The 16362-nt window shown below is 54.6% G+C and overlaps 1 protein-coding gene across 2 annotated transcripts in view; it reads left to right on the forward strand.

The window, feature by feature from the left end:
- Window positions 1–16362, forward strand: part of HSF1 (heat shock transcription factor 1) — a 94824-nt gene that overhangs the window by 17453 nt on the left and 61009 nt on the right. For both annotated transcript variants that reach the window (XR_014880713.1, XM_085214660.1), the window contains exons 3-4: window positions 5955–6091; window positions 7464–7588. Coding sequence is in view for 1 of the 2 variants with exons in the window: in XM_085214660.1 (XP_085070786.1) it covers window positions 5955–6091; window positions 7464–7588 (262 nt within the window). In the remaining variant the exon portion in view is untranslated. The remainder of the gene's footprint in view (window positions 1–5954; window positions 6092–7463; window positions 7589–16362) is intronic.

The following is a 16362-nucleotide window of genomic DNA, read 5'->3' on the forward strand; positions in this document are numbered from 1 at the left end:
TTTCTTCCTGTTAGAGCTGCAGCGGTCAGAGCAGGGCTGGAGGGATCTCGGTCCTTTGAGTCAGGTGCCGCCATCTCTGGGCTGCTCTGAAGGCGTTGTGCCTCACCTGAGTGAGGCTTTCTGAGCCTCTTCTGAGTGATGAGATGAGATTCAGCCCCTGGCTTGGGCAGGTGCGCTCTTGGCTGGGTCGAGAGCTGGCTGGACGGCTGGGCCGGAGGGTGATGGTGGATGGAGTCACATCCGGCTGGCAGCTGGTCCTGGGTGGTGTTACCCAGGGGATCAGTACCGGGGACCATCCTGTTCAGTATCTTTATTGATGATTTGGCTGTGGGCGTTGGGTGCACCCTCGGGCAGTTTGCAGGTGACACCATGCTGGGGACAAGCATTCCTACAGGTAGGAAGGCCCTACAGAGGGACCTGGTCATACTTGGATCATCACTGGGATGAAGTCCAACAAGACTGAGCTTTGGGTCCTGCGCTTTGGCCACACCAACCCCAGGCAACGCCGCAGGCTTGGGCAGAGTGGCTGGAAGGGCTGCGTGGAGGGAATGGACCTGGGGGTGTTGGTCGGTGCTTGGCTGAACGTGAGCCAGCCGTGTGCCCAGGTGGCCAAGGAGGCCAACAGCATCCCGGCTTGTGTCAGCAGCAGTGCAGCCAGCAGGAGCAGGGAATCATCTCTGCACTCAGCATTGACGGGAGCACACCTCAGTGCCGTGCTCAGCGTTGGGCCCCTCAGTACAAGAAAGACGTGGAGGCCCTGGAGTGCATCCAGAGAAGGGCAGCAGAGCTGTGAGGGGCCTGGAGCACCTCGTGGGGAGCAGCTGAAGGAAATGAAATTGTTCAGTGTGGAGAAGAGGAGCCCAGGGGAGGCATTATTGCTCTCTACAACTGCCTGAAGGAGGGTTGTGGGGAGGTGGGGGTCGGCCTCTTCTCCCCTGTAGCAGTGATAGGGCTAGAGGGAATGGCCTCAAGTTGTGCCAGGGGACATTCAGGTTGGACATTAGGAAAAAGTACTCTCAAAGGGCGATCCAGCACTGGCACGGGCTGCCCAGGGAGGTGGTGGTGGACTCCCATCCCTGGAGGAGTCCGGGAAACATTTGGGTGTTGTACTGAGGGACGTGGTTAGTGGGGAATGGTGGTGGTGGGTGGACGGTTGGACTGGGTGATCTTGGGGGTCTTTTCCAACCTTGGTGATTCTGTGATTCTTTTCCTTCAGGAAATGCTTTTACCATAAGGATGGTGAATGTCTAATCCAAGCTGTCCTTGCTACCATTCACACCCTCTATTTCACACAGAATCACAGAATGGTTGGGTTGGAAGGGACCTCAAGGATGATGAAGCTCCAACCCCCCACCAATGCAGGGCCACCGACCTCCACATCTCACAGCAGCCCAGGCTGCCCAGGGCCCCATCCAAGCTGGCCTTGAACACCTCCAGGGATGGACGGGGATCCACAGCCTCTCTGGGCAGCTGTTCCAGCACCTCCCCGCTCTCACACCAAACAACTTCTTTCCTCATTGCTGGGGAAGTCATAAAGAAGAGACACGGTCCTTTTTTCTTTGAATCTTTGTGTCTGAAGGCATCAGGGAATCGGTGAGGCTGGGAAAGACCCTTAAGATCACTGCATCCAACCATGACCTAACACATCCACCACTAAACCCCGTCCTTCAGTGCCACGTCCACGCGTCTCCAAAACCCCTGCAGGGATGGGGAGTCCCCCCACCTCCCCGGCCCAGTGCCCAGCTGCCCTTTCCATAAAGAAATTATTCTTGATATCCAGTCTAAACTCGGCTGCCATAACTTGATATCCTCTCTTCAATCCTCTTCATTATTTTTTTCCTTTTTTTCTTCCCCCTAAGAGTAACCAGACCTGGTTTTGATTCTCCTGGGCTGTTTTCCAGCTTTCAGTCATTTGCATTCCGTTCCGCACTGACTTTGTTGCATCTGAGCTGAAATGCAGCAGCACTGGATTTATCACTGAGTGCAGTGAACAGAGCAAGTCACGTCCTGCAGGTGTTACTGCTGTGTACGGTGTGCTATGGCACTGGCCTTTTGCTGCAGAGCGTGTCCCACCAGACTTTGCTTGTCTTTTGAATGGTGCACGTGTGTGGGTGAGGAGTGGCACTGGTTTGCCCCTGTCCTCAGAGAAATGTTGAGAGTTATCAGGGAATGAGGGGATTCCACCTCTCCTTGCAGCTGAGGAGAGGGGTGCCCAAATATCGAACCCTGCTGGGAGACCAAGGGTGATGCTGTGTCATCATGGAAACACTGATGGGTTGGGTTGGAAGAGTCCTTAAAGACCATGGAGCCATGGAATGCTTGGGTTGGAAGGGTCCTTAAAGGTCATAGAGCCATGGGATGGTTGGATTGACTTGGAAGGGTCCTTAAAGGTCATAGAGCCACGGGATGGTTGGGTTGACTTGGAAGAGTCCTTAAAGGTCATAGAGCCATGGAGTGGTTGGGTTGGAAGGGTCCTTAAAGGTCATAGAGCCATGGGATGGTTGGATTGACTTGGAAGGGTCCTTAAAGGTCATAGAGCCATGGAGTGGTTGGGTTGAAAGGGTCCTTAAAGGTCATAGAGCCTTGGATTGGTTGGGTTGGAAGGGTGGGTCCTTAAAGATCATAGAGCCATGGGATGGTTGTGTTGGCTTGGAAGGAACAGACTCATGGGATGGTTGTATTGGAAGGATCCTTACAGATCACAGAACCATGTGATGATTGGATTGGAATAGTCCTTACAGATCACAGAGCCATGGAATAGTTGGGTTGGGAGGGTCCTTATAGATCACAGAGCCATGCAATGGTTGGGTTGGAAGGGTCCTTACAGATCCTACAGCCATGGAATAGTTGAGTTGGGAGGGTCCTTACAGATCACAGAGCCATGGAATGGTTGGGTTGGAAGGGTCCTTACAGATCACAGAGCCATGAAATGGTTGGGTTGGAAGGGTCCTTACAGATCACAGAGCCATGGAATGGTTGGGTTGGAAGGGTCCTTACAGATCACAGAGCCATGGGATGGTTGAGTTGGAAGGGTCCTTACAGATCACAGAGCCATGGGATGGTTGGGTTGGAAGGGTCCTTACAGATCACAGAGCCATGGGATGGTTGGGTTGGAAGGGTCCTTACAGATCACAGAGCCATGGGGTGGTTGGGTTGGAAGGGTTCTTACAGATCACAGAGCCATGGAATGGTTGGGTTGGAAGGGTCCTTACAGATCACAGAGCCATGGGATGGTTGAGTTGGAAGGGTCCTTACAGATCACAGAGCCATGGGATGGTTGGGTTGGAAGGGTCCTTACAGATCACAGAGCCATGGGATGGTTGGATTGGAAGGGTCCTTACAGATCACAGAGCCATGGGATGGTTGGGTTGGAAGGGTCCTTACAGATCACAGAGCCATGGGATGGTTGGGTTGGAAGAGTCCTTACAGATCACAGAGCCATGGAATCACAGCACGGTTGGGTTGGATGGGACCCCCCCAGCCCCACCCCTGCCCTGGCCTGGGTGCCCCCCGATCTCAGGCTGCCCAGGGCCCACCCACAGCCCTGATGAGTTGGGGATCTTAGAACCCCCTTCCCACCTCAGTGGTTCCACGATTCCATGATCTTTGTGTCCTTTGTCTCACTGGGGTGTCTGCATGTCGGGACGTTTTGGTGTTGGCACGCTGGATTCTGGGTCCTACATTGCAAATGAGAAAACTTAACCATCGCCTTCAGGTGTTCCTAATTCCTTTTTTGCGTGTGTGCTGAAGCTGTGCTTTAACGTGATCCAGCTCTTCCCACCCTGCATTAAGGAGGGGAAGCTCTAAGGGGGATCTGTCAGCTTGTGCTGGGTTTGAGCATTTCAGTTCACAGAAAGCCGAGGGCGGTGAGGTCTGTGTGTCCAAACATGGGAGCAGTTCAGGGTTTGTCCCCACTCTGCTCACCCTGTGCTGGAAGAGAGGGACTTCGCCCTATCTGCATAGCGTATTTCTGTGCACAAAGGCCGCCTTCCGAGCAGCCCTGCTGGAGATCAGCGCTGGTCTCCAGACGTGGCCTTGGAAGCAATTCAGCTGTAGCAGGGGCTGATGTTTTCATTGCCTCTCAGCACCTCGAAGGCTGCGGGGCGTTTCTGCAGGGCCCTTCGCACTCCGGAGGATCCCTCGGATGGCTGAACCCCGGCTCACGTCACGGTGTGACGTGTCACATCTCTGCATGCCTCACTTTCTCCTGGCAGCGTGGGGGGGCTTTTATTCCAGCCCAGCTGCGGGCTGAGAAACAGCACTGCAAAGCTGCAGGCTGCCCAGGGCCCCAACCACGGCCTCGGGCACCTCCAGGGATGGAGCACCCACAGCTCCGGGCAGCAGTGCTGGGGCTGCAGCACCTCTGGGTGAAGGATTTCCCCACCTCTGACCCCACATCTCCCGTTTGAGCTTAAAGCTGGTCCCTTTGGTCCCATCACTGCTCTTCTACATCGCTCTCCTCCTGTTTCTGGGCTCCCTGTAAGCTCTGGGAGGTTGCATTGAGGTCTCAGGCTTCTCCTCCCCGGGCTGCAGCCCAACTGTCAGCCTGTCCCCATGTGGAGGTGCTGTATGAGCATCTCTGTGCCCTCCTCTGGACCCCCATCTCTGCGCTGCCCCCAAAGCACAGCTCTGCAGGTGCAGCCTCTTCCAAACCAAGATGGAGCGAAACTTTCCAGCAGTGCCTTTCTGGGAAATGCGTGTCAGGATCAGAAATGGAGCTGTGATCTTTTTGAAGACCTTGAGAGTCTTGGTCTCCTAATGGCGTTCCTGCTCTGAACCAGGCTCTTGGATCTCAGCTTGGAGATGAGGAACGATTTCCTCTCCCGAAGAGCCATCAGACCTTGGCGTGGGCTGCCCACGGAGGCGGCTGGGGTCACCAGCTCTGGAGGTTCTGAACTGTGGAGATGTGGCACTCAGGGACTGATCCCGAAGTGCTGATAATCCCAAAGTGCTGATAATCCCAAAGTGCTGATAATCCTGGTACTGGGATTGTAAAATGGGCCTGGGTGAACCTGATGAGGTTCAACACAGCAAAGTGCAGAGTTTGGCACCTGGGCCAAGGAATCCCAGGCGTTTATACAGACTGTAAGGAGCGGAGCTTGAGAGCAGCCCTGCAGGGAAGGACCTGGGGGTCCTGGGGGGCGAAAAACTGAACGTGAAGCAGCAGTGTGCTCTTATAACTCGGAAAGCAAATGGGATCCTGGGCTCCATCAGCACAGCAGGGACAGGGAGGTGATCGTCCCCCTCTGCTCGGCTCTTGTGAGGCCCCACCTGCAGCACTGCGTCCAGGGCTGGAGCCCCCAGGACAAGAAGGACAGGGAGCTGTTGGAGAGGGTCCAGAGGAGCACAGAGATGAGCGGGGGGCTGCAGCACCTCCACTGCAAAGCCAGGCTGAGGGAGCTGGGCTCGGTCAGCCTGGAGAAGAGAAGCTGCGGGGTGACCTCAGTGCAGCCTGCGGGACCTGAAGGGAGCCTGCAGACAGGAGGGGATCAGCTCTTGGAAAGGGGAGATAACAGCAGGACAGGGGAATGGTTGGAAGCTGAGGGAGGGAAGATTTAGCACATGGCTGATGGCTCCCAGAAGTGCCCCCAGTAAACAGAACTGGTGAGCTCAGGGGCTGGGAGGGAGCGTGTGCTGAATGCTGGGTGCTGCTGGGTGGTTTCCTGCAGACCCGGGGCTGCGACTGGAGGGCAGGAAGGCTGATCTCAGCCCCCCCCCCTTCAGTGCCAGCGGTTTCAGCCTTTCCTCGTGCTGACCTGCGCTGTCCGCAGCAGAATTGGGTTTGGGGAGAGCGGAGTTTTGTGTTCCACATCACGTTTTCGGGGTGAGATCTGTTTGAAAGGAACACGGCGGTGACAGCACTGCGTATTGAAGCAGACGAGGGCGCCCTGTGCTCCCCTCTGCTTTCTGAAGCCCAGGTTTAACCTTCAAGCCTTCCCCTGTTTGGTTTTCAGATGGCTTCCGGAAGGTCGTGCACATTGAGCAGGGAGGGCTGGTGAAGCCGGAGAAGGACGACACTGAGTTCCAGCACCCCTACTTCATCCGTGGCCAGGAGCACCTCCTGGAGAACATCAAGAGGAAAGTCACCAGCGTAAGTGTGTGCTGCAGATCCCTCGGGACAGGCTCTGGGTGAGCTGCTGAACCAGCATCAGGTGCTGCACGGGCTGCTGGTCCCCAGCACCACTGCTTTACACTCTGACAGCAGCTCTTCTTGCTGCCCGGCTGCCAGCTGCAGTGCTGCTCGGCTGCATTCCCGTCCTGGAGCCGTTCCCTTTTGTTTGGGGACCTTTTCTCACTGGTGTCAGCATTGGGTTCATCGTGGGATCGCTTGGGGTCCCCCTCTGTCTCCCACCAGTGTGCTGCCCTGCAGACCAGACTGTCTGTGGGCTCAGCAGTGCAGGGCGGTCCTCGTTTCCATTTCCTCCAGACAAGCAGAGCCTGCTTGGGTTGGCTTGGCAGAGGGAAGCTTGCTGTGTGTGAAGGGGCTGAAGAAGAACAGACCTTGCAGCAGGAAGGAGAGCAGCCGCAGGCTGAGCTGCTGTCCTTGCTTAAAGGGCTTTGAAGGATAATGCTGTCTGTGCACACGGAGGAAGAGGAAGGATGAGTGCCTGCACTGTTAGCGACGTGTTGGCCTCCTGTGTGTCCCAAGCACAGGACTGGGCATTTGCCCTTTAGGCTCACGGCTATGCCTTGCAGCTGCCCCTGTTTCCCAAACTGCAGAACCGCCATCAGCTGTGTCCTGAAGGCCCTGCTGGGCACCGACAGCTCCAGAAACACTTAAGGACCTTCCAGGTCGATTTCCCAGTGCTGAAGTGTGGGCTGGAGGGGTGTATTTCCATCATTCTAACCCACAGCTCACATGGAGCAGCAGTGGGCAGGCTGACACATCAGCCCCAGCGTGGCAGATCTGTGTGCATCTCGTGAGGGTTTCATCAGAAAAACAGATCCCTGTGCTCAGTCTCTGCTCCTCAGCTGCTCTGGCGGTGCCTCTCCAGTCCCAGCTTTCCTTCCCAAGCCAGCTGATGATTTCTTAATTGCTGAGGCCGCTGTTCTGTTGGCTGCATTGCAGCAGAGCCTTTGCAGGCACACAGGGATGTCCGTGTCCTGCCTGCAGTGTGAACGAATGCGCTCCCAACGTCACGGCTGGTGTCTGCTTTAGGGTTGTCATGGGCAGACACGTCTCACCCATCTGAAGGGCTGCACTCAGCACACGGCTCTTGTGCAGACCTTCAGTTTCACCCAAGTGCTTCCCAAAGCGTGTTACTTTTGGGCTGCAGTAGAGCCTGGTGTTTGCAAGTAGTGATTCACTTGCAGAATGTTTGCATTGCAGGTGGTTGGTTGCCATCCCTCGGTGCAACATGCTCGGTTGCGGATGTGGAGATACAAAGAGGGGAGAGGGATTTTGCAGTATGAGCTGTTTTGTAGGAAGGAGGCATTGCTGACGTCTGCCTTTCTGCCCCCAGGTGTCCAGCATAAAGAACGAGGACATCAAGGTGCGGCAAGACAACGTCACCAAGCTGCTGACTGACATCCAGGTGATGAAAGGAAAGCAGGAGAGCATGGACTCCAAGCTGATAGCCATGAAGCAGTATGTATGTGGGGAGGGGCGGCAGAAATCTCACCGTTTGCTCCGTGCTTTCCTTCCTCCACACGTTGGGTTTGGGGCAGGAAGAGGGGCGGTGCTGCGGGGACCTCCTGAGCACCATCAGAGCCCGTTGGCGATGTCCTGCTGGCAGCCAGAATGCAATCCCAAACACGGGGTGAAGGTTCTTGGAGTGCAGCTCTGCTCTGAGGCATTGCAGTCGGTGGTGAGGCCTTCAGGGGTGTCCTTCTGTGCCCCCCTGGTTTTGGTCTGACGTTTTGGGCGATGCAGGATTTTGCCCGCGTGGATTTCTTTTGTGGACTTTTTTTTGTCTCCCTCTCACAAAGTGTAACTGTTCCGTCCTGTGGTGCTCTGGGGTGTTTGGGTCATTTCGGATCACGTCTGCTGTCCTTCTGTTACTGCAGTCCTCCTCCAGGCCCTTGTCCTCTTGCACCCAATTAGATTCTGGCTGTGTGTGGCTCACTGGGGGTGCTTGCATTGAGCTGGAGGCAGAACGGGCGATCTCAAGGCCTCCAGGATGCTGCCTTCCCCTAAAGAAATCAGTCACGAAGGTGATGAGGCTCCAGCACTGCTGCCCGGAGCTGTGGGTGCCCCATCCCTGCAGGTGCCCGAGGCTGTGGGTGGGCCCTGGGCAGCCTGAGCTGGGGGGCAGCCAGCCCATGGCAGGGGTGGGGCTGGGGGGTCCTTCCAACGCACTGTGTTGTGGTTCTGTGATCTGCAAGGACCCTTCCAATCCAACCCAACTGTGTTTTGTTTGTGTGATCTGTAAGGACCCTTCCAATCCAACCCAACTGTGTTGTAGTTCTGTGATCTGTAAGGACCCTTTCAATCCAACCCAACTGTGTTGTGGTTGTGTGATCTGCAAGGACCCTTCCAATCCAACCCAACTGTGTTGTGGTTGTGTGATCTGTAAGGACCCTTCCACTCCAACCCAACTGTGTTGTGCTTCTGTGATCTGTAAGGACCCTTCCAATTTAACCCAACTGTGTTGTGGTTGTGTGATCTGTAAGGACCCTTCCAATTTAACCCAACTGTGTTGTAGTTCTGTGATCTGTAAGGACCCTTCCAATCCAACCCAACTGTGTTGTGGTTGTGTGATCTGTAAGGACCCTTTCAATCCAACCCAACTGTGCTGTGGTTGTGTGATCTGTAAGGACCCTTCCAATCCAACCCAACTGTGTTGTGGTTGTGTGATCTGTAAGGACCCTTCCAATCCAACCCAACTGTGTTTTGGTTGTGTGATCTGTAAGGACCCTTCCAATCCAACCCAACTGTGTTGTAGTTCTGTGATCTGTAAGGACCCTTTCAATCCAACCCAACTGTGTTGTGGTTGTGTGATCTGCAAGGACCCTTCCACTCCAACCCAACTGTGTTGTGGTTGTGTGATCTGTAAGGACCCTTCCAATCCAACCCAACTGTGTTGTAGTTCTGTGATCTGCAAGGACCCTTCCACTCCAACCCAACTGTGTTGTGGTTGTGTGATCTGTAAGGACCCTTCCAATCCAAGCCAACCATTCGATGGTTCTCTGATCTCCTAAGAGCCATTTCAAGACAGCCATTCCATGGCTCTATGATCTGTGATCTTTAAGGACCCTTCCAATCCAACAATTCCATGGCTCTATGATCTTTAAGGACCCCCCCAGCCCAAACATTCCTTGGCTCTGTGATCTTTAAGGACCCTTCCAACCCAACGTGTACTGTGTCACTGTGATCTTTAAAGACTCTTCCAACTCAACCATTCCATGGCTCTATGATCTGTAAGAACCCTTCCAACCCAACTCATTCCATACCTCTATAACCTTTAAGGACCCTTCCAACCCAACCATTCCATGTCTCTATGATCTTTAGGACCCTTCCAACCCATACTATGTCACTGTGATCTTTAAGGACCCTTCCCAACCCAACGTGTACTGTGTCACTGTGATCTTTAAACACTCTTCCAACTCAACCATTCCATGGCTTTATGATCTGTAAAAACCCTTCCAACCCAACTCATTCCATACCTCTATAACCTTTAAGGACCCTTCCAACCCAACCATTCCATGGCTCTATGATCTTTAGGACCCTTCCAACCCATACTATGTCACTGTGATCTTTAAGGACCCTTCCAACCCAACCCACCTCCTAGCCCTACTGTCTTTAAAGACCCTTCCAAACCATTCCATGGCTCTGTGTTCAACACACATGTGCAGTGTGTGCAGCAACGTGTGTGTGCACTGTGCCTGTAGCCCTGTGGCTGCACATGTACACATGCACGTGCACACGTGTGCACTGCTCTGTGCTCCGTGGTGCAGTGGGAGCTCTCTGCGTAGCAGCGATGCCAGCAGCCCAGAGCCTTTCCTGGTGCCTGGAGCTCTGTTGTGAATCCTTTCTCCTCATCCAGAGGTGCATTTGGAGCGAACGGGGCTCCCCTCCGTTGCTCCCCAGCTGTCCTTTCTATTAAGCCTCTCTGTTGGCTTAATAGAAACAGCTTAACGAGCGCGGCGTGTCCGTCTCACAGGAGATCCCATAGCATTGAGATGCACGTGGGCTGGGAGCTGCTCTGGGAGTTTCCTGCTGCGGCTCAGATGAGTCCTTGTGGCTTTTGGTGTTTTAGTTTCTGGGTTTGTTTTTTCTTCTTTTTTTTTTTTTTTTTTCCTGCTCTCCTGGAAAATGCAAATCCTTGGTCTTCTTCCAGAACCTTTATGGGTCTCTGGAGATAGAAAGTAAAAGCAACATATGTACGAGATGGAGAAAAAAGGCACGCCTGCCACAAGTGGAACAAATGGAACGGCCAGGAGCTTTAGGGAAGGTTTTAGTGCTCCCTGCGGCCTCTCAGCCTTCTGGCTCCGAGGGCTGCGGTGCATCACAGCTTCCCCATCCTTCAGTTCACTCCTGGGGATGGAGGAGCGAATACAGCGGGTCCTGGCCCGAGGAGTCCGCAGTTCTGTGCAGGAGGAGCGTGGAGCTGGCACCCAGCTGTGCCTTGGGGTGGTGCAGCCCTAGCACTGCTGCCCGGAGCTGTGGGTGCCCCATCCCTGCAGGTGCCCGAGGCTGTGGGTGGGCCCTGGGCAGCCTGAGCCGGGGGGCAGCCAGCCCACGGCAGGGGTGGGGCTGGGGGTCCCTTCCAACAGATCCTGGGGTTCTCTGATCATGAAGGACACTTCCAACCCAATCATTCTGTTCTCTGTGATCTGTAGGGACCCTCCCACCCAACCATTCAGTGACTCTATGATCTTTAAGGACTCTTCCAACCCAACCCATTCTATGGCTCTGTGATCTTCAAGGACCCTTCCAACCCAATCATTCTTTTCTTTATGATCTGTAAAGGCACTTTACCAACGCAACCATTCAATGGCTCTGTGACCTTTAAGGACCCTTCCAACCCACCCGTGTTATGGCTCTATGATCTTTGTGAACACTCCCAACCCAACCATCCCATTGATTTGTGATCTTTAAGAACCCTTCCAACCCAATTCACCCCATGGCTCTATGATCTTCAAGGACCCTCCCAACCCAACCATCCTGTGGCTCCATAGTCTTTAAGAACACTTCCAACCCAAACATTCTGTTCTCTATGATCTGTAAGGACCTTCCCAATCAGTGGCTCTATGATCTTCAAAGTCCCTCCCAACCCAACCAGTGGGTGTCGCTGTGACCTTCAAGGACCCTTCCAACCCAACCATTCTGTTCTCTATGATCTTCAAAGTCCCTCCCTACCCAACCAGTCCGTGTCTATGTGACCTTCAAGGACCCTTCCAACCCAACCATTCTGTTCTCTATGATCTTCAAAGTCCCTCCCTACCCAACCAGTGGGTGTCTCTGTGACCTTCAAGGACCCTTCCAACCCAACCATTCTGTTCTCTATGATCTTCAAAGTCCCTCCCAACCCAACCAGTGGGTGTCTCTGTGACCTTCAAGGACCCTTCCAACCCAACCATTCTGTTCTCTATGATCTTCAAAGTCCCTCCCAACCCAACCAGTTGGTGTCTCTGTGACCTTCAAGGACCCTTCCAACCCAACCATTCTGTTCTCTATGATCTTCAAAGTCCCTCCCAACCCAACCAGTGGGTGTCTCTGTGACCTTCAAGGACCCTTCCAACCCAACCATTCTATTCTCTATGATCTTCAAAGTCCCTCCCAACCCAAACCAGTGGGTGTCTCTGTGACCTTCAAGGACCCTTCCAACCCAACCATTCTGTTCTCTATGATCTTCAAAGTCCCTCCCAACCCAACCAGTGGGTGTCTCTGTGACCTTCAAGGACCCTTCCAACCCAACCATTCTGTTCTCTATGATCTTCAAAGTCCCTCCCAACCCAACCAGTGGGTGTCTCTGTGACCTTCAAGGACCCTTCCAACCCAACCATTCTGTTCTCTATGATCTTCAAAGTCCCTCCCAACCCAACCAGTGGGTGTCTCTGTGACCTTCAAGGACCCTTCCAACCCCCCATCCCATGGCTGTATGACATCTCAGATCTGTGCCACTCCGCTTCGCACTGCTTGTCTCGTAGTTTGCCACCTGAAAGTGGTGTTCTTGCCGGTGCTTCTATCTGTGTCCCACAGAGGGAAATGTATTGGAGCATACAAAGACAGCCCCTCTGGGCCCTACCCATCGCTGGAGCACGCCGTGGGGAGTTCTGCCCCACACAGCTTGTCCTCCAGCAGTTGTTTTTTTTTTCCTGATCTCTGCACCCGCGGTGCAGAAGCGGTTCTGCTGCGGTGCAGCCGCGCTCTGCTGAGCAGCACTTCCATTTCTTTACTCTGACGTGAGGCCCTCGATGTTGGCAGTGTCTCTGCTGGGATCACTGCTATTTCTGATTTGCTTTCTGTTTCAGTGCTTTAACATTTGGGAGGTTGCGGGAGTTGGGGACAGGAGGACTGAGAGGACCCACAGTTGTTCCCGAGGTGTCCTCCAGCGCTCCCATTTGAGCCCAAAAGTGCTGCAGTTGCTTTTGGTGACTGTTCTGCTTTCTGAGCTTCCTAAGCTGGGACCCGTATCAGCCAAACGTTTCCCTCTGGGCTTTTCAGCCTGGAGCTGTGCTGGTTTTAAGCTGACAGTTGCAATTAGCGCGGTGCCACGCAGTCAGCTACTGAGCAGCTTTAACTCAGGGTAGCCCTAACCCTAACCCTAACCCTAACCCTAACCCTAACCCTAACCCTAACACTAACCCTAACCCTAACCCTACCCTAACCCTAACCCTAACCCTAACCCTAACCCTAACCCTAACCCTAACCCTAACCCTAACCCTAACCCTAACACTAACCCTAACCCTAACCCTAACCCTAACCCTACCCTAACCCTAACCCTAACCCTAACCCTAACCCTAACCCTACCCTAGCCCTAACCCTAGCCCTAACCCTAGCCCTAGCCCTAGCCCTAGCCCTAGCCCTAGCCCTAGCCCTAGCCCTAACCCTAACCGGATCTGTCGGTGCCTGGCTGTGACCCCTCAGCTCTTACAGTGCCTGTAGGGAATGTCTGAACACGAGGAGAGCCACTGCGTGCGAGCAGTGAGTGATGGGACACGGGGGAATGGTGTGAACCCAAAAAAGAGGAGATTGGGGTCAGACGTGGGGAAATCCTTCACCCAGAGGCGGTGCAGCCCCAGCACTGCTGCCCGGAGCTGTGGGTGCCCCATCCCTGCAGGTGCCCGAGGCTGTGGGTGGGCCCTGGGCAGCCTGAGCTGGGGGGCAGCCAGCCCACGGCAGAGGTGGGATTGGGGGTTCCTTCCAACCCACTGTGCTGTGCTTCTGTGATCCTTAAAGATCCTTCCAGTCCAACCCATATCATGTCTCTATGACCTATAAGGACCCTTCCAGCCCAACCATTCTGTGGTTCTATGACCTTCAAGGACCTTCCCAACCCTTTCTATGATGACCTATTAGGACCCTCCTAACCCAGCCATCCCATGGCTTTGTGATCTTTAAGGACCTTTCCAACCCTACCGTATCATGGCTCTACGATCTATAAAAGACCCTTCCAACCCAACCATCCTATATCTCTATGAGCTTTAGGGACCCAACCAATCCATCCCATTCTGTGATTCCATGGTTCTGTGATCACCGCCGACTCAACTACCTGTGGTTCTGCCCGCGTGTGACGTTAGCATGTCAGCCAGCTCACAAGGAGACCTGGGCATCCTTTTATCAGCAGGTGTCTGCTGTAGATCTTAATAGAGTCGCAGAATCACTGAGGATGGAAAAGACCTCCAAGATCTCCCAGCCCAGCCCACCCTGCCCTACCCACCACCACATCCCCACGTGCCACATCTCCACTATTCTGGATCTCCTCCAGGGACGGGGACTCTCCCACTCCCTGGGCAGCCCATGCCAACACATCACTGCTCTTTCAGAGAAGCTTTTCCTAATCTCCATCCTGACCCCCCCCCGGGCACAGCGTGAGGCCATCCCCTCTCATCCCATCACCGCTCCCTGGGAGCAGAACGGTCTGGGAAGGATTCATCCCCAGGAGCTGCTGGTTCTGCACCTTCTCGATCGGTTTCCCCACGTCTCCTTTGGGGACCATTCCGGCGTTGGCTCAGTGGGACCCAAACACAATTCCTCCCCGCTGTGCTGTGCCAATGAAGCCCCGGTGCTCCGTGATGCAAATAAATCTCAGCAGACACGAGAACTTGGCTGTGCTCAGCGCAGTTCCTCTTCACCAGAATTAGCTTACCGCACGCAAACCCCCTGTAAGTCATACCAAATAACTCCGACCCTTGTAACTTCCCTTATGGGTTCGGAGTTCCAAAAGCAACAGATCTATCACTGCTCCACGCTGAGCCCGGGGGACGGCGTTTGCAGCGGAGCATTTGTTGAGAAGATGGAATCCATCAGTTGGGAGAGAGGAGAGCGGTGCTGGGCCACGACGGAGCCAAGGAGGCGATCTGTGCGTGCCGAGGGCTGCGCTGCTCTGCTCCAGGGCTGCTGGGGGTGATGTGGAGAGCAGCTCTGCCCCAGCACGGCTGGAACTTACAGCCCTGCTTCTCTCTTCCTTTCTCCTCCATAGCTTTGGGAGCACGATGGCATTCCGTGCGCCAGCGTTAAGCGCTATGGAAAAAAGTGAGGCTCGGTGTGTGCAGCAGCAGCGTAAAGCTCGTAACGAGATCTCTTGTGAAATTGCTGCCCTGGTAGTTTCTGTTTTGCACCGTGCTTTACAAGTCTGTCATGCCCCATGCGTCATGCCTGCAGGTGTGCAGCTGCGTGCCGGTGCTGCATTGCTAAACTGGGGGAGGGCTAAACTGGGCTGCGGTCCCAGAAAGCCGTGCTGCCATCCGGCCGTACCAGGGCACACCAAGGGCTGGGTGAGGAGGAACCTGGGAGGCTTCAGCATGGGCACTGCAGGGTCCTGAGCCTGGGAACAACTGATGGACCAGTACAGGTTGGGGCTGAGCTGCTGGGAAGGAGCTCTGCCAAGGGACCTGGGGGTCCTGGTGGGCAACAGCTGGCCAGCGGTTGAGTGGTGGTCGACCCGTGGTTGGGCAGTGGTTGATCAATGGTCGACCCATGGTTGGGCAGTGGTTGATCAATGGTCGACCAACGGCTGGCCAATGGTTGGGCAGTGGTTGATCAATGGTTGACCAACGGCTGGCCAACGGTTGACCAGTGGTTGACTAATGATTGATCAACTGTTGAAAAACAGTTGACCAGTGGTTGACCAACTCTTGCCCAGCAGTTGACTGTGATCCACCGGTGAGAAGTGCTCTGGATCCTGTTGGAAGTTCCAACAAGCCCTTCAGAAGCCCTCAGGAGCCCATCAGAAGCTTTCGGGAGCCTATCAGAAGTACTCATGTGCACATTAGGAGTGCTCTGGAGGCATCGTGGTCCTGCAACCCAGGTCTGGGTGCTGGGATCAGGACAAGTGGAAGGAGCCCCAAGGAGCAGCCACATGCTCGGGCTCTGTGCACCGGGTCAGGCAGCTGGGCAGCATTGGTGCTCCGGCTCCAGAGCCTGAATGCTCTGCCTGCTCTTAACCAGCTGTTCCCTCCTGAAAGGAGTGGTTTGGGGATTAACAGCAGCTCTGTTGCTGAGCATCTGCACCGAGCGTTTCTGTGGGGCTCCGCTTTGCAGCTCAGCGATCCCCCTCTGGAAATGGCAGTTTATGATTTTGCTGCGTTGCTGAATTTCCTTTTAAAAATGTGTGAGGGGGAACTCTTGTGCAGCAGAGGCTGAGGGCTGGGATTGCAGGGGCTCAGGAGCTGGCAGTGAGAGCATTTGTGCTTGCAGCAATCGTTAGCAGCTTTGCTGTTAGTGGGGCTTCCATCGCCCGTCCGTGTGCTGCAGTGATGTAAGGGATTGAGCACCTCTGCCTGCAGCCTCATCTGAGCTCCGTACCTGGGCCAGGTCTGGAGGGGGGACCCTCTGTTGGCACAAATGTACCCCAGTGCTGCTCCCAGCGAAGAGCTGGGGGTGCGGGGGATCACTGCCCAATGTGCTGCTCCTTTCAATTAAAGGAAATTAAAGAAATTAAAGCCTTTCTGCAGGAGTGCTATCAGCGTGGTCACCTGCCGCTTCAAAATGGGGGTGGCATTGCTTTGGCAGAGGAGGGAGAGTTGGAACTGGATGATCTTTAAGGACCCTTCCAACCCAACCATCCCATGGCTGTAGGATCTTTAAGGACCCTTCCAACCCAACCATCCCCTGGCTGTACGATCTTTAAGGACCCTCCAACCCAACCATCCCATGGCTGTAGGATCTTTAAGGACCCTTCCAACCCAACCATCCCATGGCTGTAGGATCTTTAAGGACCCTTCCAACCCAACCATCCCCTGGCTGTAGGATCT

This window comes from Meleagris gallopavo, chromosome 32, assembly GCF_905368555.1.
Source record: "Meleagris gallopavo chromosome 32, MGAL_WU_HG_1.1, whole genome shotgun sequence".
Classification (NCBI taxonomy): domain Eukaryota; kingdom Metazoa; phylum Chordata; class Aves; order Galliformes; family Phasianidae; genus Meleagris; species Meleagris gallopavo.